Below are 21,168 nucleotides of genomic sequence, written 5' to 3'. Positions count from 1 at the left end.
CAGATGTAATGGGTAATCCGGATATCCTAAGAATTCGGATAAACGATAAAATTCTCAGGATAATTCGGATAATCCATAATATCCATATATCCTTTTATCAGAATATCCTGGTAGCTTTAGCCCCGATTAGCCTTTCTGTGCATGAAATGGGCCTAAATCAACAATTTAATCAATCAGAATATCCGAATAGAAAATGATCCGATATCGGATAAATTCATAACCGGAATTGGCTATTCCTAGAAAATTATTGCCTCGTAACCAACAAGCGACGGACTTGCTTTCCGGCAGTGGTGTCCACACGATTTTCGAAAGGGAGGGGTTACGTATACTTTTTCTTGGTAATCAGCCCTCATTTTGTCATATTTTCCTACCTTTGACATTTTTTTAAGAAATACTGGACCAAAGGGAAGGCTATAACCCCCCCCCCCTTTGGGCACGCGACTGCTTTCCTGTGTCTAGTTACTTGTCCAATAAATCTAATCCCGATGGAGGCATTTGTGATAAACTTGGATTTATTATTTTACTATTTGGAAAAGAATTGCTCGAACATTTTCTGTTCGTTGTAATATAATGCTATCAATATTTTTTTATAGTTTATAGTCATCCTTTCTTGGAGGGCCACGTGCCGCGCTCTGAATTCGCCAATGATCATGCACATTTAGTACACAAATACCATTCAGAAAAATGCATATTTAATTCCTCTTAACTGATGGGCGGCGACAGAAGGAGGGAGGGCAGAGAGAGGTGTGCACCCTTCCCCCTCTGGCACCGTTACTGTCTCGGTTCAGTGAGGTGACAGTTTAAAATGCGTCCTTTCCAAGTCCCATATCTAGATCCGAAACTGAAGTCGACTTTACGCACAGATAGGTTAACCGGGACTGGACCTACAGTTTAAAGTGGGGCAAGAACCACGCCTCCCGTCGAACCTGGGACTCCTTGATTGCAAGGCGACGACGTTAGCACTACACCATCGTTGAGGATCTCACCAGAATATATTCAATATATTATTTCTCATCAGCGTATAGAAAATCTGACACTTCATTGCATCTTACATCCCCCCACAAGGAAACAAATAATTGATTTGGTTTATTTTACTTCGCTTTCTACCACTTTTATCTAATCGCGAGGTTTATGGATTAAATTGATGAAGGGACACTACTAACAAAGAACACCCTAACCCAGGCCAGGATTTGAACCCAGGACTCCTGGCGTCGTAGCACGCTACGTTGGCCACTCCGCCACGGAGGTCGGTGAGGGAACAAATAAATCTGTGAAAAGGTTTTTAGAAACATCGTAAACAAATGGGAGTGGGGCTTAGATAAGGTGTAGAAAGGGGAGGGGGCTGAAAATCTCGTACCCCTTGCCCAGATGTGTACTTGGCGACAGAACGGGAGTTCGAATCCCTGTTAGGTACACAGGTGTTGCCACTTGTACCTTAAACTCACAAGCTTGCGAGAGGAAGATTTTTACACAAGAGTCTACTTCTACGTTTCACTCAAGGAAACCACTTCCCCTTTCTTACAAGTACGCTTCTTTCTCCCGCCAAGTCGTAAATAACTGTAAACCAGGTGCAAGCAAATGTATTGTATACTCATTCACAACTCATTAGGCATGAATTTTGGGGAGCATTAGCCAAAGGCGCATCCATGTTCCAATTAAGTTTATTTATATTAATCTGCCCGGCGGACTTTCTGTCTTACGTTCATATTTCGTGACATTGGAATTCAGGAAGAAAAACTGCGTAGCGTCGGGCTTTACAGCTAAATAAGTTGCTCAGGTATATTCCTCTCATTACATGATGCCTTGTGCGCGCGTACCGCTAAATTGTACCGATCAATAATTTCATCTTAGCTCAACAGATGGCAGTGGAATTCGTGTGATGTTTTTAGACAAATAACCTCATTGGTTCCTTCGAAAGTAGTCCCAGACATGTGTTTTATTTCCCGCCTCTGGTGTTATGTTATTGTGGAAACCCCTCTAAGCTAGGATTGGAATCGCCGCGAATACGTTGTGGCTGTGGTGCCCATCATTCCCGGTTTGAAAGCAAAGTTGTAGGGAGCTACGTCGCTCGTTCTCGCGTGCCGGAGAAGGGATCACAAACGAAGGCATGGAGAAAAGGATAGAGCTCGAGAAGCGGGGAAAGAACCCTAACCAGGTATGTATATTAAAAGTGGTTCATTGTACGTGTTGTGAACATACAACTTCATAGTGAAATGGAAGGTTTGCCTTCAAAGATTGCTTGTTATGGACGTCCTTCATTCGGAATACATGTGTGTCGCTACCAGAAACTCGTGCTTTTCGTTGAAAATGATTACTATCGTCTGCCGAGGAATGGGATACGAACGATCATGGTCTACGATTCGTGTACTATAAAGAGAGGGAAATAAACTGTCGTGATGTGATATTTTGGCCTCGTTAGAAATGTCGAGAAATGTGCAAAAACCGCGCTAAAGTGTAGAAGTAGATCTTTAGGAACAATTTATATTCATGAAAGGCGAAGAAAAGATAATTAGAATTTTTCAATCATTGCAACAAGGATGATTGATAGTCATAATTTAATAGAGGTGCACTCCATATGTAGGCTCATGTTTTTCATACTTTTTAAAAAAATTTAGAGTATTAAAAAAGTGTCTATACACGTGGGAGAGTAATTATTCTTAGCAATATCTTTATCGTGTATGAAGTTTGTAAATAAAGGGAATAACTTTCGACCCAAAAACGTGTTACTGCACGAAAATATTTTATTTTCTCACTATTTTCTTAATACTTTCGTCTCACTGTCATGAACTGCCATTGTCAAATATTAAATAAAGCTTGTTTTCAATATGTTTAATCTCCGACAGGTAATTTTCAAATTGGTGCATGGGTTTTCGTAAGTTTTGTTAAATTTAGATTGTAAACAATGCTACGTAGAGGAGTGATTTTAAACGTTACTTTTGATTGTCACGACTTACAGTTGTTATCTGCGCATAATTAAGGATTGTAGTAATTACCGTATGATACAAGTGTAATGTTTACGTTAAGCTTGTGCTTTGTATTTACATAATATTTTCATATGTCAACAGTTTTTAAAGCTTCGTGTTATAATGGACGCCATATTGAAAAACATAATTGTAATAAATAAAGTTTGACCTTGTAATCGTAATATTTAAATTTCAGAACAACTTTCTTTTCAATTTTTACGAAGTTCTGCAACTTTTTATCGCGGGAGGGGGCGTTCACATAGTCTCTTAACATTCACACGTTGCCATGTGCGGACGCTGTAATGCGGGGACCGACATGATGAAATAGAGTGGTTGTTTATGTTGATTTTGGTATTTTTGACGATAATTATGATGTACATAGAAGTGTAGTGTAATTTTTTTGAAAGTGCACAACACGTACACAGTGATGGGCGTTGGTGGTTTCGTGGTGAGCTGAGTTAATGGACGTTCATCGTGTCATCACTTCGTCTTCGGCGATTTGCAGGGCGGCCATGTTGCTTTTGTATGTTGACCCCGATGAACGTTGACCAAAACGAAACTGCAGATGTTGCATGTTAGCAAGTAGTTTATTTGTCGAAAAGTAGTTATTTAACTCGAGAAAGCTACATTCATAGAAGTGGCAGTATACCTACCCTAGTAGGCGGTTGTTGAAGGTCACACAACCCGGTAAACTGGGATGCAGGGTACCTAGCCTCACACGTAAACCCCACACTCACTTTGTAAATCGCAGTGTGCGCGAATAGGGGTCATGTAGGAGAATCTGGAAGATAATCAATAAAGTAGTTCCCGCGTTCTTGCCTCTAAATATGAAATTTCGTAAGCTAGATTATGGTTGATATGCATGACCAATTTGTGATGTACCTACAACGCCAAATTTTGTTTATATGGTAGTCATCGGGAAGGGGGGATGCCATAAATGCTTAAATTGTGGCGACAACAAGCCAAATAGCGGTGTGTTTAAATGCCTGAAGACCGCGTGCATTTAAGATAGTAATTGTAACTGTATTCGGATGTCTCTTGAAATATTCTGTTAGCAAATGTGTTATCTCAAAATATAGTATTTGATTACACTTTGGTCAAGATCTCCCGCCTAATCAATGTTACCTTCCGCATGAATGGCTGTCTTTTATTGTGGAAACGATCTTTTAAAACTAGTCTTCTATTATGCAAAAACTGTTTTGTTTTTTATAAAATTAATTTTTAGTATACTAGTTTTCTATGGTTTGACATTTATTAAATCAATGTCAAATTAATTAAATATGGCGGTGCACAGATCTTTTTTGCAAGTAAATTATGGAATCTTGTTTTTGGCGCATTTAGGTATTTTACAACTGAACCAGAAACTTCAGTGAATAGATTTCATCTCACGTTGGCTTCATTATTCATACTATGGTTTTAAGGCTGTAGTTAACTTAGTGATATGATGCATGGTAACATATTTCGCTTGTAAATGCTATAGCCCAACCATTGACATTTCACTTACTGGAATTTGTATTAATGTAATTTGTGGGAAAATTCTCATTCATGGAGATGTAGAGTTAAATCATTATTGCTTATTACAGTTTTAATATCCTGTAGTCATGGAAATTATAAATTTCTGTTTCATGAAGCCTGAAATTTATTTGGAGCTGTGGAAACCAGAAACAAATGAGTTATTTGTCCCAGAGAGTTTTTAAAAGTGATCTTGTTCTGTACACAAAATGTGCAAATAAATTACTGTCACCATCAAACCTAACATTCCTGTGGTAACAACTTATATGAGGTAACACTATTTTTGTTCATTTGTATAAGTATGAGGGTATGACATACTCAAATCAGAAAACAGTATATTTATTGTTACATTAAAAAAAAATCCCCACAGACATTGTAGGATAGAATTTTCTCTTCAACCACTGCTTTTGGATGATATATTTCATGTTTACATGTAATAATGAAAACAAATGTACTTGTTTTTAAAGACTGACAATTAGGGGTCATGCAGGAAACTTCCAATGTTGAACATTTTCCTGAAATTAGTTTTCTAAAAATTTTTATTTAAATTGGGGAATGGGTATTACGTGTGTCTAGTCATAATTTCTTGCAAATGTTGCCCATGCAGCATCCACAGGAACGACACTAGAAGCAACTTGTTATATAATTATTATACATTATTAATTTCACCAAGAAATATCCACCTATTTTCAGCACAACTTTGCATGGTTGTAGAATTCTGTCACTCCTACATACATAATGTTTCATGCACTTGGTCTATTGTGGTGTCTTTCCAGTTACAAATATTTTTGTAAAAAATTGATTTTCTTCCTCCTTTATCTTTCATTGTGGTGAGACAATGCATAGGGGACTACATGCAAAAGAACTTTCACAGAACAGCATGTCCTGTGCATCATACCCGTTCACAAGGCAGTTTTTCCATCATGCTTTAGTGCTGTGAAGCTTCATGTTTTAGATAAGATGCACCTTGGCAAGGGGTTGGGGGTGACTCCAAATTATCAGGCTTCTGAAAATTTACAAGTAAAGGATATTCTTGTTAATCTTCTGCAACATGAGGAACAATGAGACGGGGAATAGTTTTTATAATGTCTGAAATGTAACAGATATATAGTGAAATATTTCTGGATGCTATTTTAGTGTGATGGACAACTTTGATTCTCTTCCCCACTCCAACTTAAGTCCCAAGTTCGATTATACCTCCCTACCAAAGAAATAGGCCCCCAACTATGCTCGTGCAAAAGCACTTTCTGATCTCAGTTCACGATTGCTTGTATCTTTTGCTGTATATGTACGAAATTTTGATGATTCTAATTTCAAATTGCAGTACTGCGTAATAAGTTAGTAAATGATTATTTTTTTTATCAACGTTGTGAACATTCCAGAGAGTCCGTAACTTCTTACCCTTACCAAGACCCCATTTCCTGCTTTCTCAAATGATTTAGCGATGTTTTGAATACCGTGATGCTCAGCCTCTTATACAGTGTGTTTCAAAAGTCGCACCACTCAGTTTGGAAATGTATGTCATGAAAACCGTTAAGAGATATTTACTCCAGGTTTTCTGCACTATAGAGCCTCATCCATTGAGATATTTTTCAATGTTTAAATTTATCAGTTCACCCCATACAGAAAATTATATAAATTAATAACTGACTGAAAGCAGCATTCAAATGTTTTTCAGAAATGAACTTCTGAGTAAGAGAAATATGTAAGAAATTATCGAAAGATCATAATTAGACATTTGATGACTGATGCCATGTCAGTGTCATTTCCAAGCACTTTGGGTCATGTGCAACATTTAATGACATTTTGATTGGCGATTTTATGAGTTGCTACCTTCATTTGGTGCAAAGGTACATAAACCTTAATCTTAAACCTCAGCTAGCTTATCTACAGGGTAGGGTTCTTTGTAGACAACGAAACCAGACAGGATGCCTTCCAATGGAGACGTTTAAACGAATATATTATTTAAACACAGGATACATGGAGTAAGAATTTTACATGATAAGCTACATTCTTCTATAATTTTCTCGTTTACAGTCAATTTTCATCTCAATCTTCTTCCTTCATTGTAATGGGCAGATCTGGATCGGAACTTCCTTCTCAATGGACAGTCTGGACTTCCCTCTTAATGGACGTTCTGGGTCGGGACTTCCTTCTTAATGGACGGCCTGGATCGGAACTTCCTTCTCAATGGACAGTCTGGATCTGGACTTCCTTCTCAATGGACAGATCTGGATCTGGACTTCCTTCTCAATGGACAGATCTGGATCTGGACTTCCTTCTCAATGGACAGATCTGGATCTGGACTTCCTTCTTAATGGACAGTCTGGATCGGGACTTCCTTCTCGTCTTTTTTGTTAACTTCCCTATGGATTTCAATTTAGGTTTTGACTATTTAACGAATTTCTTTAAGCTTTGGGAATAATACTAATATCCTCCCTTAGGGCTGCAATTGGAACGTGCCACCACTAACTAGGTACAACAGAGTGTATACTTGGTGCAGCCGATTGACATGCGCATCCAAGTAGGTGCTACAGTTAAACTGCGCAACCAAAAAGTGCTGTGGGGCGTCGATCAGAACGCGCTCGCCATTGATGTAAACAAAATTTCCCCTATAGGAATGGTAAATCAATCATACAGATGCAATATCTGTTCAAAGACACAAACTTGTATCAGTGCTTTGACTTCCTTAATTTTCATATTAACTTACATGTGATCATTGATTTGATTTATAAGATATATATATTAATTTACTTCTTTCATATTTATTCTTTGTCTTCTTATAATATATTCTATTCTTTTTCATCTTTCCAATTTGCTTTGTTCTTATTTATAAAGTTATTCACATATATTATGCCAATTCTTAACCATGCACGCCTGGTGCTGCCATCTCTATTCTTCTTTGGCAAACTATTTACATTACTTGGTCCTATTGGGTACGTAACAGAGTTGAGCGAAAGTGTCATTTTTGGCACATATCCCTGTATATGGCAACACCAGCAGGTCGAAATATTGCCAACTCGCATGGAACATGTGCCTATGTATTGGCTATACATTTACGTGAAAAATCGTAAATCAAGATTTTGTGCTGAAATTGGACTCTTGAGAGAATCCTAGGCTGCCCCTGGTTACATTGAATTCTCTTCGCTCACTGTGCCGTTTTTTTTTAATTGATTCAGCATGGCATATTCATTGGAGTAGTGTGTGTGCATCGTTGAAGAGTGTTTTACTACTCATTCTTACACTCGTGTGGTTTTCCAATAAAAATGGCCTGCTTCTGCTGTACCTCGCAAAGCAACTGTTTTTACAAGTCAAACACCAGCAGATGATCCCACAAATTTTTTAAGAGTTTGTATTTATTGTTGAAAATCAGTTCTCAGATGTTTTCAGCAAATTAACCATGTTTTTTAAAATAATGTAATTGCTTTTATTTAGATAAATGCTAACATAAATTTATGAAGACAGTGATAGCCTACAGAATTAGCTTAGGGCAGAAACCTGGTGTGAATATATCTTACGATTTTCATTATATACATTTTTAAAGTTTGGATTGCGCGACTTTTGAAACTACTGTAGTATGCACAATTGTTAGTAGGTGGTTTCCTGGCGCCTGATATTCAGAGCTGGCACCTAGCTTTGAAGAAAAATTTTTGAGCACTGCACATAACTATTAGGTTTTTTAAAAACTCTTAATAGAAAAAAGACCTACCCAGTATACCATCTTGTAATGAAATGCTCTCGGGGTTCAATTGCCAACGAGGACACCGTGGAGTGATTTGAATTCAAATTCCACTCTAAACTGCCTGACAAAAAAATGAACTTCATTTCAGTCATTGAATCGATACCAGCTGGAGGCACATAATGATTCGGTTCAAACTTTAAACTGTAGGCCCAGCCCCGATTAGCTTAACTGTGCATAAAGCGAACTTAAAACATGAACTCAATGAATGAATCAATTAAATAGCATCTTAATTTATTACTGCGGTTTAGTAACACAATTCCTTCTATTTTCCTTGTTTCTAATTTTATCTGTCTATGTGCTCATCCCCCACAACATTGGATATTAGCAGGGTGACCCTCTCTGAAGACACCTAAATGCCAACCTATCTTCCACGTAATACATCCTGGTTTGCAGTTGACAGACTAAAGGGGCCCTGTCACCTGGACTCTCAGTCAGTATAATCCTCTGTGGGTCTTGTGTGTCCACATGTGTTTGTGATCGTCACTTCATCCATTTCATCATTCTTCGCAATTAGCCAGATGTGGCAGAAACTCAAAATAATATAAATAAATTCATTCATTCACGACTGCTTTGCTTATATTATGTTGGGACTCGCCATAGCGAGAATACGAGTCTGCCACTCTTGTGTGCACTGAAGCGGTTTACAATCATCGTTAACAGTACAGGCTTAAAATGTTGAGACCTTAAAAGAAATATATCATGGGGAGATAATGAAACCCCAATACAATTCTCCGTATCTTGGCATGGCCTGTATCGCAAACACAGAACAGGACAATGAAGATTCTGATGAAGAAAATGACATGGAAAGATAAATAGAAGTTACACAAAAGATAGAAAAGTGTAAAGAATTACAAATAAAAGTTAGAAGCCAAGAATACGTAAGGAACAGATATAATCCAAATGTCTAGATAATACAAATATCCAGTAATCTGTACATATGGATTGCTATTTAAGTTATTCTGGTAAGAAAGTTTTTTGTTAAAAAACAAATTTTGTAATAAAACATTGTTAATTACTACTGAAATGATGTTTTATTTGAGAACTTATTATCAACATGTTTCATTGGCCAATTAGAGCCTGTAACACTAAGCAGATAAGTAAGTTTTTATGGATGGACATAATTACAATATATGGTCAAACACGTATTTTATGGAATTGTAATTACTGCTTTCTGGAGAAATCCCTGTTCCTGCATACTCTTAATACAGTAGACATATACATAAGGTGTCAAATTAAAATCTAAATGGCAGAGATTTTATTTTTTCACAAAATTCATCTAGCCTATCACTTGGACCAAAAGTTAGTTGGTAATGTTGTTGGTCAAAATTGTGTTAAAAAAACTAGAAGAATAAAAACTACAGGTAAAATTTATCTGAGATGAGCACAATATGTACTGAATACCCCTGATGCAGAAATATCTATCAATTGCTGTGTGAGTAGGTGTGTGTGGTCAATGCTTGATTTCAAACTAAATATAGCACGTTTTATACGATTGGTTATAATTAGAGCCCGGAAGTTCAGGCATTTATTTCCGTTAAAATAGGCAGGCAAAAAGGCATTTATAATGTGGAAAATAGGCACTAAAATGAAAAAAAAGGCAAAATAAACCGAAAAAATGGCACACATTTGGAAGTCTCTTACTTTTATATATAATTTCTGGCAACATGTTAAAATCTACATTGGGAAGAGCATTTCAATTTTCTCAGTCTTGATTGCACATAACTACAAGGTGTTTTTTTAAGTTCTCAACATTCATTGATAGTCGTCTGTCAGAGAGAATGTTTTTCATAATAGAAAATGATCTTTCTACTTCGACAGAAGTTATTGGAGCATACATAGAAGAAGCTAATGTAGCTGGACTCATTTTGGTAACAGCATTTTCATCTTCTAGAATATCACAAATTGTTTTCAATTGTTTCAAGTCCTTATTTGCACTCACTACCCGTTTGCACTTTTCCGCAACAGCTGACCCCTTTTCTCCTGGCACCTCCATCATCTGCTGCATAGATTCCTCGAAGATTTTCATGGATGCTACAAGAGTCTCACCTCTTTTTTTCTAGCTTTGTAATTGTCTCTGGCAATGCACCATAATGTGCAAAAATAAACGACAGTTCATTCTTCAGTTCTGAATAGCATAGGAGTTTTTCACTTAACGAATTGAAGCCAGTTCATTTTCTGGATGAGCATCGATCACCTCACTGATTTCTTCAAGGTTGTTAGCATAATATATAGCTGCTGATATCCAGGTTCCCCATCTTGTCAAGACTGGTTGCGGAGGAAAACTAAGCTCAGGTGCAACTTCCTGAAATTTTCGGGTTCGAGAGGGAGATTTCAGAAATATCTTCTTTGTTCGAAATCAACCTGTCCACTTCAGCAGTCAATCATGCACAAGGAAATGTTAGCCTAAAGGCAATATCCTAACTCAGCATGAAATACTTTTTTCTCACACTGTTCTCCTTCAGCAATGTTGAAACATGCGTGAGTTCAATATTACTTAAATAAGGCGAAAATTATTCACGTAATAAACGAAAGAAAAATAAATGCCAACATATTTTTTAAAAAAATGGTCAAATTTCATTGAAAAAGGCATTATAATTAAAAATAGGCAGTGGGGTCCCAAATAGGCAAAATGAAAAGGCTTCTAAAACATTCGAAACAACATAAAAAACGTATATCTGGAAAAATTTTATCAATATATGCACTAAATAAATAAAAGAGGCATTTTGCCAAACTGATCACATCACCCCCACTTACGACCGGATCAAGAAAGTGTGGGGCGTTACCCCCACACCCCCTATACACCTTCATGGCGTGGTGCTAAGCACAGGGGAGCACTTTACCTTTTTTTGCCAAACTTCCGGGCTCTAGTTATAATAATAGTGATAATGAACATTAATTGAAAATCAATATATTTTAAGCCTATATATCGATACACATGTTTGACATATGGTGCCCTTGACACACTCCCGTCGGAAAAGACTCTTGAGTGACCCTTGGATTTCCGAAGTATTTATAATTGTATTTCACATGCTTAAATAGGAATCTGTCCCCCCCCCCTTTCTACATTGTCTTCAGTTTTTGAATATTGTGTGCCGACCTTTGTGGTGAAGTAGTTATCACACTGCGCTAAGATGCCAGGGGGTCTGGTTTGAATCCCATCCTGGGCATGGATGTTCTTGTTCATCAATTTCATCTTGATATCCCAAAAAGTGGCAGAAATGGGAAGTCAAAACTAAATCAATCTAATATTGCATTTATTTATTCCCATTATCATGCTTATACTACAGGGAGGTTATTTCAGTCGTTTACCGTGACACCGTCGGCCGCTCAACGGCGCCTTCATGCAACAGGTCCCGGCAAATTGCGTTACAGGAAGTCTGTAACAGAAACAGCTTGTTTTGTAATCAGGGTGGCGACAGACCTGGAAAACCGGGAAAAGTCAGGGAATTTGAGGTGTCAAAAATAGCCAGGGAAATGTCAGGGAATTTCGTCTTCATTGACTTTTTAAAAAAAATTAATTTTATGATATCGTTATGAACTCTGCACGGGAACAGATAAAATTGTTATAACTCCGGCACTATGGGAGCAATCTACTTCGGATAAGTTTTGTTTTGCAGCTAAAACATAAGCGCATGCAACAGTGTACAATTCAGAACACCGGACCGAGGAAGGGGGTTTGGGAGGCGCGACTCCCGAATTTTAATAGAAAAAACAAAAATCTGAAGTTTGCCCCCTCTTCTCCCACAATTTTTTTGGGGAGAAGGCGCGAAATTTAGTGTTCTTTTCAAAGAATGAACATTTCTCAAGAGAATGAAACATGTTTCATGTTCTTGGGTGCCATACAAGTAGAATAATAAGCCAAAATGTGATTATTTTTTTTTTTTACGAAAAATATGTAATTTGAATTTTTAGAGGAAAATTGTTATAACTCGGGCACAATGGGAGCAATCTACTTCAGATAAGTTTTGTTTTTCAGATAAAACATCATAGCATTTAACCGTGTACAATTCAGAACGCCGGACCGAGGAAGGGGGTTTGGGGGGTGCGACTCCCGAATTTCAATAGAAATAAACAAAAATCTGAAGTTTGCCCCCTCTTCTCCCACTATTTTGGGAAGAAGGCACGAACTTTAGTATTCTTTTCAAAGAATGGACATTTCTCAAGAGAATGAAACATGTTTCATGTTCTTGGGTGCCATACAAGTTGAATAATAAGCCAAAATGTGATTATTTTTTTTTTTTACGAAAAATATGTAATTTGAATTTTTAGAGGTAAATTGTTATAACTCTGGCACTATGGGAGCAATCTACTTCTGATAAGTTTTGTTTTTTAGATAGAACATCACAGCATACAACCGTGTACAATTCAGAATGCCTGCCCGAGGAAGGGGGTTTGGGGGAGCCCGACCCCCGAATTTCAATGAAAAAAACAAAAATCTGAAGTTTGCCCACTCTTCTCCCGCTATTTTGGGGATAAGGCGCAAACCTTAGTATTCTCTTCAAAGAATGGACGTTTCCAAAGAGAATGAAACATGTTTCATGTTCTTGGGTGCCATAAGCCAAAATGTGAAACACTGTTTTTTACTAAAAATAGCTAATTTGCATATTGCTCAGAAAATTGTTATAACTCGGGCACTATGCGAGCAATCTATTTCGGATAAGTTTTAATTTGCAGCTAAAACATCAGAGCATGCAACAGTGTACAATTCAGAACGCTGAACCGAGGAAAGGGGGTTTGGTGGTGCAGCCCCCGAATTTCAGTGAAGAAACCATAAGAATCTGGAGTTTGCCCCCTCTTCCCCGTTATTTGGGAAGAAGCCGCGAACTTTAGTGTTCCTTTCAAAGAATGGACATTTCTGAAGAGAACGTAACATGTTTCATATTCTTGGGTGCCATACAAGTTGAATAATAAGCCAAAATGTGATTTTTTTTAAATTTTTTTTTTACAAAAAATAGGTAATTTGCATTTTTGGAGGAAAATTGTTATAACTCGGGCACTATAGGAGCAATCTACTTCGGACAAGTTTTGTTTTGCAGCTAAATCATCATAGCATGCAACCATGTATAATTCAGAATGCCGAACCGAGGAGGGGGGGTTTGGGGGCGCGACCACCGAATTTCCATGAAAAAAAAAAACAACAATCTCGAGTTTGCCACCTCTTCTGCCGCTATTTTGGGGAGAAGGTGCAAACCTTTGTATTCTCTTCAAAGAAGTGACGTTCCCAAAGAGATTGAAACATATTTCATGTTCCTGGGTGCCATACAAGTTGAATAATGAGCTAAAATGTGAAACACTGTTCGGAAATGTGGCATGGATATGTTGCAGAGAAGGTTGGTCATCAATATGAATTTCCCAGGCTTGCTCCAGACCTGTGTCAGAGTTTCCACCCAAACATAAGTGTATGAAGGTCCAAAAAGCATATTCATTTCCTAATCAGCACCATGATACCATATGGTATCATCGGGCGAGTACGACCTTACACGGATGATACCATATGGTATCATCGGGGGAGTAAATGGAAATATTTGTAATTTCCTGACCAAGTCTGGAAATTTTCGGGATGGGAAATGTTCGAAATTTCCAGATGCTCTGGAAATCTCGAATTCTACACGTCATTTTCACTTTATTGTTTTTGCATTTCTAGAATAAAAACTTAAAATTTCCGATAAGTTCCAGAAACTTACAATGCAGAAAGCATCGAGAATTAACGACTTTTTAAAATGACCATTCGGTATTTCCTGACTGCTTGGGATCCCAAAAAGTCGGGAAGTCATTTCCTGAAGTTGGGATCGGGACTGAATTTTTTTTCCCGACCCCAGTCCCGACTTTTCGACATCATGCAGACCCCTTATGAATAACGTTGAGTCGTTGACTGTTGATTGTTATTTGAAGTCATACATGCTGCTGCTGTGAAGAGATAGATGTTGGTTGGTGATGCTGTATTTCCTGTTGGTGATGCTGTATTTCCTGCAGTCTTGAACAATTCTGGTCCCATTTTATTTCTCTTTTTGTTTTTGTATCACTTAACATTGAAAATATTCTTTCAGTTTCCACGTTAGAATGTGGCAGTGTTAGCACTATTTTCGCGAGAGTGGAAATGTTTTCAAAAAAGAACTTACCTTGAAAGTTCAAGATAGCATGTTTTATACGATTGGTTATAACTAGAGCCCGGAAGTTCAGGCATTTATTTTCGTTAAAATAGGCAGGCAAAAAGGCATTTATAATGTGGTAAATAGGAACTAAAAATGAAAAAAAAAGGCAAAATAAACCGAAAGAAGGCACATTTAGAAGTCTCTTACTTTTATCTATAATTTCTGGCAAAATGTTAAAATCTAAATTGGGAAGAGCATTTCAATTTTCTCAGTCTTGATTGTACATAACTACAAGGTGCTTTTTAAGTTCTCAACATTCATTGATAGTCGTCTGTCAGAGAGAATGTTTTTCATAATAGAAAATTATTTTTCAACTTCGACAGAAGTTATTGGAGCATACATATAACAAGCTAATGTAGCTGGACTCATTTTGGTAACAGCATTTTCACCTTTTAGTATATCACAAATTGTTTTCAATTGTTTCAAGTCCTCATTTGCACTCACTACCCGTTAGCACTTTTCTGCAACAGCTGACCCCTTTTTTCCTGGCACTTCCATCATCTGCTGCATAGATTCCTCGAAGATTTTCATGGATGCTATAATTGTAATTGTCTCTGGCAATGCACCATAATGTGCAAAGTAAACTTGAATAGCACAGGAGTTTTTTCACTTCACGAATTGAAGCCGCTTCATTTTCTGGAAGACCATCCATCACCTCACTGATTTTTTGAAGGTTGTTAGCATAATATATAGCTGCTGATATCCAGGTTCCCTATCTCGTCAAGACTGGTTGCTGAGGTAAACTAAGCTCAATCGCAACTTCCTGAAATTTTCGGGTTCGAGAGAGAGATTTCAGAAATATTTTCTTTGTGCTCGAAATCAACCTGTCCACTTCAGCAGTCAATCATGCACATGAAATACTTTTTTCTCACACTTTTCTCCTTCAGCAATGTTGAAATATTCGTGAGTTCAATATTACTTAAGTAAGGCGAAAATTATTCACGTAATAAACGGAAGAAAAATAAATGCCAACAACGTTTTTTTGGGAGAAAAATAATTTATATACACATTTTTTTTTAAAAAAAGAAGTCAAATTTCATTGAAAAAGGCAAAAAAAAGGCATTATAATTAAAAATAGGCAGTGGGGTGCTAAATAGGCAAAATGAAAAGGCTTCCAAAACATTCGAAACAACATAAGAAACGTATATCCGGAAAAATTTTATCAATATATGCAGTAGATAAAAAGAGGCATTTTGCCAAACTTCCGGGCTCTACTGATAACATGTTCCAAAATTCTGATGGGGATTTGTTAGTTCTTTTTTCTCCTCCTCGCTAAAGTATCCAGATAAACTAATCCATTCATTCAAAACACGAAGAAAGTGCAACTGACTGGCGAGTAAGTTTTGCACTTTTGCACAATAAAATGTTATTTTCCAAAATTGAAAAAAGGCCCTACGTTTTCCCTCATTTGGCAAATCTGTCCCTACATCCCTACACGGGTGAAGTATAGTGGAAAGCCCCTATGCGCAGGGACATGTCCCTACGGTTGGCATTGCTGCAGACAAGAGCGCCATCTCGCGGCTGACAACTCCCATATAAGCTGCCGGCACTCTCGCGAAAACTGAGGATAAAGTAGCGATGTCTAATCTAAGATTAGATGTCAGAAATAAGGTGCCAGAAATATTTGTATTTGGGAGGACACCTTTTCCAGCATCCTTACGACAAGGTATGTGCTTATTTCAGTTATAATGGTAACTGTAATTGTGAAAAGTGGAAACATTACAAAACAAGCTGTTTCTGTTACGGACTTCCTGTAACTCAATTTGCTGGGACCTGTTGCATGAAGGCGCCGTTGAGCGGCCGACGGTGTTGCGGTAAACGACTGAAATAACCTCCCTGTAGATATGTATAAACAGAGGTGAAGATTTTAAATTACAGTAACGCGTCTTCTTGTTTTGGATCAGTCTTGTAAACTGACTTAATTTGTGGAAACTTAATAATTATTGATGATTCACTTTGAATTGTATGACTGTGTCTTCTATTTGAAAGGAGCCACTGAACGAATGCAGTTCCCTGTCCCAAGACCTTTGCCTGGGCAAGACACAACCAGATGGAAAAGCAAGGTTACAAGTGGTGGGGTGAACCTCTCCTCCTTGCGGGTAACGGCACATGGCCACAGATGGGAGGTATGCACATAAAGCTGGTTCATCACGACACTCAGATCCACAGCATTGAACCTATCTCAGTAATATGTTAAGGTCCAGCCGAGCCTTAAGATGCGCAATGGCTTGTGTCCGAAGGTTCTTTTGTTTGTGGTCATCTAATATTAATTACATCTTGCAAAAATAAAAAATAAACCTTTCATTCCAGGACCTTCTTCTTTTCATACCGGAATTTGTTTGTACTTCAAGGCAAGTTCGAAAATATCATGCCTGTAAAACATTCTGCTTCAGTCTGCAAAAGGCTAAAAACATAATAAAATTAGTAATTCATAAATTTTGAAGTTGCTGCTGTCAGGTACCATCTGTTTTTGTTTTTTTTTTCGATTTTTAAAGTGAAAATTTTTATTAAAAAATGAGAAAAATGACGTTCCTCCCTAGGGTGTTTCCAATATTTCTGTTACATAAACATGAAAAAGAGGCAAAGTATTTGGTGCAGTTTAAATTATTACATGTGTGTGTACTATCGTTAGTGTAATGAATGTCATGTTGTGTATTTCAGATCAAGGAGTTGAATCTCGACAACTGTAGGAGTACAAGTATAGTAGGTTTAACAGAGGAGTTTGCCAATTTGCAAACACTCAGCTTGATCAACGTTGGTCTCACAAGTTTGAAAGGATTTCCTAAGTTACCCAATCTTAGAAAGGTAAGGAGATTTTCTATATTTTTTATACCACTTAACAACCAAACCAAACTTGACAGTGCCATAGGCATTGTCTGGCTCACTGCCTTGTGAAAATGAACGTATTGTACTCAGCCAAGATAACTTCCAGTGTCCTTTCACAGCACGTAACAATTATGTTAACTCCCTGCTGGCTGCTTTTGGGGAGAAGGGATTCTGAGGTTGCTTGTAGTGGTAGGTCTAATCAGTTGTTTCACTGCAAGTTTCTTGTAAAAAAAAATATTCTTGAAAGTTAGAATTTGCCAACCATAAAATTTATTATCTCGACCAGGTAGAAAAATAAGGGTGCCATATCACCTGAATATTTTCACCTCCGTTCTAATTTTTTTTGTAATATTTGGAGTTTGCTTATGGACATTTCGATTACCTTTTTTTTAATAACGAGTACAGTATGTGTTTTTTAATGTTTGTGTTTTCTGCATCATGTGTTTTATTAAATCTGATAATAAACATGCAATTATAAAATTTTTTGCTGCTGCTAGTTGAATTTTAAAATATGCAGCAATATGGTGAAGTCTGCCATATATGCATTTCACGGTTATTCATGCTGTTACCAGTTTAGCCTTCCTAGGAAGGCCATTCCAACACAAGAATTACTTACTTTTAATTCAGTCTTGCATTAATTAACTCTCCGGCAGGCATGCTATATTTTATAACATGAGCAGCTGCGCTTGGGACTTTGTCACCCCAGCAGCTTTTCGTTTAAAAATTTGCTTCTTTTACATTTATAAGTGTATACCTTTATTTAGACATGTTCTTACATTCGTTATTTGTGTCTTTGAATGTACAAATGTTTATTTTTATTTATTTTTATTTTTACTCTTACAATGAAAAGTTGTTGTTCTTATATACTATAGATGTATCTTTGAATGTATGCATATTTATATTTATTTATTTTTGCTTGGAAAATAATAAGATTCTTGGAAATGTTATTTGTGTCTTAGTTTACAAATGTTTATTTATTTGCACTGATACAATAATAATTTGTTGTTCCTACATAATGTTTCTTTTAGTTAAAATATTTTAAATATATTTGTTTATTTTCTATTGCCCAATAATAAGGTTCTTGCATACTATGTTTGTGTTATTCAAATGTTTATTTCTTTTCACACATACAATAGGAAGTTGTTGTTTATCCGATAAATGACATGATGAATGGATATAAATATTAAATAAAAATCAAACTTCATTGCTATGGTAGTGATCAGTGATAAAACTAATAATAGATACAAAAGTAACAAAAAAGAATATAATGGAAATTAAAATTTTAGTTACACGAGAAAGTGCAGGGGGAGACTGCCACCCCAAGAATGCAGACAAATGGAAAGTAAGCTCTGTTAGAGGCTAGTTTCAAACGATAGTAGAAACTCCAATGGAAGAATAGGAAAGTGGGTGGTAGGTTGGTGCCAGCAAAATAAAGTGGTTGTGGAGTGACCCTGCGTGCCCGCTGGAGGGTTAAATAAACGTTTTAAATCACATTTCATAGCTTATCTTAGTTGGATTGATGGCTTTCTTAGTATTTAAAAAGAAAATTGCAGTCTCCTGAGGAAAAGGGGCTGATGGCTGAATTATTTTTAGTTTTGTCTACCCCTGATCTCGCCTCTAAAATTGGGAATTAAACTGGAATTTTATCATGGTCCTAGAGTGACCACCCTGTAGTTCTACAGATTGATGTTTGGTGGCAGCACTGTGTTGAGCCCTCTAAATCAATATTCTTATCCATCCTGAGAAAACTATAATGGACAAATTGTGTTCATCAGACTTCAAGTTGCACTTGAAGTAAATGCTGTTAAGTGTCGCAGAGAACTTGTGCAAGCTTATGGTGATGAGGCACAGTGTCTAAGTGGTTTGCCATACTGACCACAAAAGTTCCAACCAAACAACATTAAATTGTTTCTTGTTGCCTATGACTACAAAGTAGTTTTCTTTTGTCACACAGTACCGAAGGAAGTTGGCATTAACTTTCTGGGGAAACAACCAGTGCTTCTGGCGAGACATCCAATTGTGCTGCACCACAGCTCAACATGCCATATTGCAAATTTTGTAGGGCAGCTGCTTGAGTTGTTGGATTAGGGGTGGGATTTTTTCTGGGGCTTACCCAGCCTCAAATCAATGGACACCTAGGTTTAAAACTGGCAGAGCTATGGTGCTGCTCACATCACCTCCAAAATGGCCAATATTGAGAATGTGTGGACTCTAACCCCATATCCCCTCAATGTGCCTTCTTGGCATGATGATCCTTACCTTTTAGCTGGACATGAATTCTTCAGACTATGACTTGCTTAAGTAGCTTCAAGATCCTCTACAAGAACGTCATTTCATGACCATCAATGACAGTGCAGGTCTGTGTGGTTCCTCAGTGACATACAGATAAAAAATTACACTGATGGCATGAGAGAATATCCAGAAATTGGGCAACACGTGATATACTCAGCCGGAGACTATTAGGAAGGTAGACAGTATCCTGCCTCATGCCCCACAATAATATAGGTAGACATTAGGGATGGGACCGATTAATCGGTACTCTATCGGTATCAGCCGATATAGGCATATCGGTTTATTAATAAATTTAAATGCAGAGTATTTTGCCGTTCCGATATATCGAAAAATCTCATAATTTAGTGCAAAATTCTGTCATTTTGTTGTAATTTATTTGGATAATCTAGATGCCCTACTTTCTAAAAAGAGTAATTGTCTAAATATACAACTTCTTTTGCAATGCAGTCACCTCAAAACACACATTTATTAAGGAGATCAATGAACATTTCAGGTTCTTCAAGAACAATTTATAATTTTATATCACATCGGTAGAATATCGATATCGGTACTTTATCGGTATCTGCCAAAATTTCATATTGGCCCATCTCTAGTAGACATAAGTAATCACGTTTTTTTAAAATTATCCTCGTGACTACAGTTCGCAAAATATTTTGCAGTATGCTCATGTGCTAGCTTTTGAATTATTCATAGTGCATAAATTTGTCAGTAATATGACCATTGATTGATTTACTAAAATTCTTATTTCAGTTGGAATTGAGTGATAACAGAATATCTGGTGGTCTAAATCTTTTGCATGGAAGTCCAAAATTGACACACCTCAACCTCAGTGGCAACAAAATAAAGGATCTTGAAACATTAGAACCTTTGGTGAGTATTTTATAATCACAATTAATTGTATGTACTATTATTGAGATTGTAGATTTTCTTGTTCTGTGCAAAATAATGGTTATGCAAATCTTTAAGAACAAGGAAAAGTGATGTAAGTCTTGAAGCTTTCCTGGCGACGAATGATGAAAAGATTCTCTTGGGCTGTCACCAGGTGAGTTGTGGAAGAGATTCCAAGGTTTCTAAGCTGGACTTTACCCTGAGGATGAGAGTGACGAACTACTCCAGTTTCTTGTGGGTCTCCCCACGTAAGATAAGAATTCCCTGCTTCAAATTAAACTTTGCACTTTTCATACATTTTTGGGTTATTACACAAGCTCCAAATCTTTTTTAAAAGATTATGCCATTATCAAAGTTCTTTCAAGATTCAATTATGAGAGAAATGCCTCTATATATTTTAAACAAACTATTTAAATACGGAGAAACTGGTACTCACTTTTATCCGCGAAGCTGTTTTTTCTTCTTTTTCGATTAATTTCAGTGGCCACTGCCACCATCCTCGTTGGAACTTGCTGCAAGCAACAGCGCAGCAAGTTCCAACAAGGATGGTGGCAGTGGCCACTGAAATTAATCGAAAAAGAAGAAAAAACAGCTTCGCGGATAAAAGTGAGTACTAGTTTCTCCGTATTTATATACTACCGCGTCTCTCTTTTCCCAATCATGAAAACTATTTAAGATTAACTTGTAAAGTATAATCTTTTAAAGACTTAGCTTTATATTTGTACAAATATAAAGCTATCACAAATTGCTACATTTGTACTTATTCTTACTGCATCCTGAGGTTTTTCAATGG

General features: G+C 37.0%; 1 protein-coding gene across 2 annotated transcripts in view; it reads left to right on the top strand.

Moving 5' to 3' along the window:
- The first annotated feature begins 1,972 nt into the window (after window positions 1–1,972).
- The window catches only part of Mapmodulin (acidic leucine-rich nuclear phosphoprotein 32 mapmodulin), a 44,034-nt gene continuing 24,838 nt past the window's right edge, over window positions 1,973–21,168 (top strand). Inside the window, exons 1-3 of one of the 2 annotated variants that reach the window (XM_083128401.1) lie at window positions 1,973–2,155; window positions 17,031–17,174; window positions 20,238–20,357. In XM_083128401.1, the coding sequence (XP_082984527.1) occupies window positions 2,108–2,155; window positions 17,031–17,174; window positions 20,238–20,357 (312 nt within the window). In that variant the 5' untranslated portion in view covers window positions 1,973–2,107. Of the gene's footprint in view, window positions 2,156–3,513; window positions 3,538–17,030; window positions 17,175–20,237; window positions 20,358–21,168 lie in introns of those variants that run through there. The other variant, XM_083128410.1, reaches the window with a different exon arrangement.

The sequence above is a fragment of the Lepisma saccharinum genome, chromosome 1 (genome assembly GCF_977018435.1).
Source record: "Lepisma saccharinum chromosome 1, izLepSacc3.1, whole genome shotgun sequence".
Classification (NCBI taxonomy): domain Eukaryota; kingdom Metazoa; phylum Arthropoda; class Insecta; order Zygentoma; family Lepismatidae; genus Lepisma; species Lepisma saccharinum.
The sequence above is the reverse complement of the archived record's forward strand: the minus strand, read 5'-3'. Positions and strand labels throughout refer to the sequence as shown.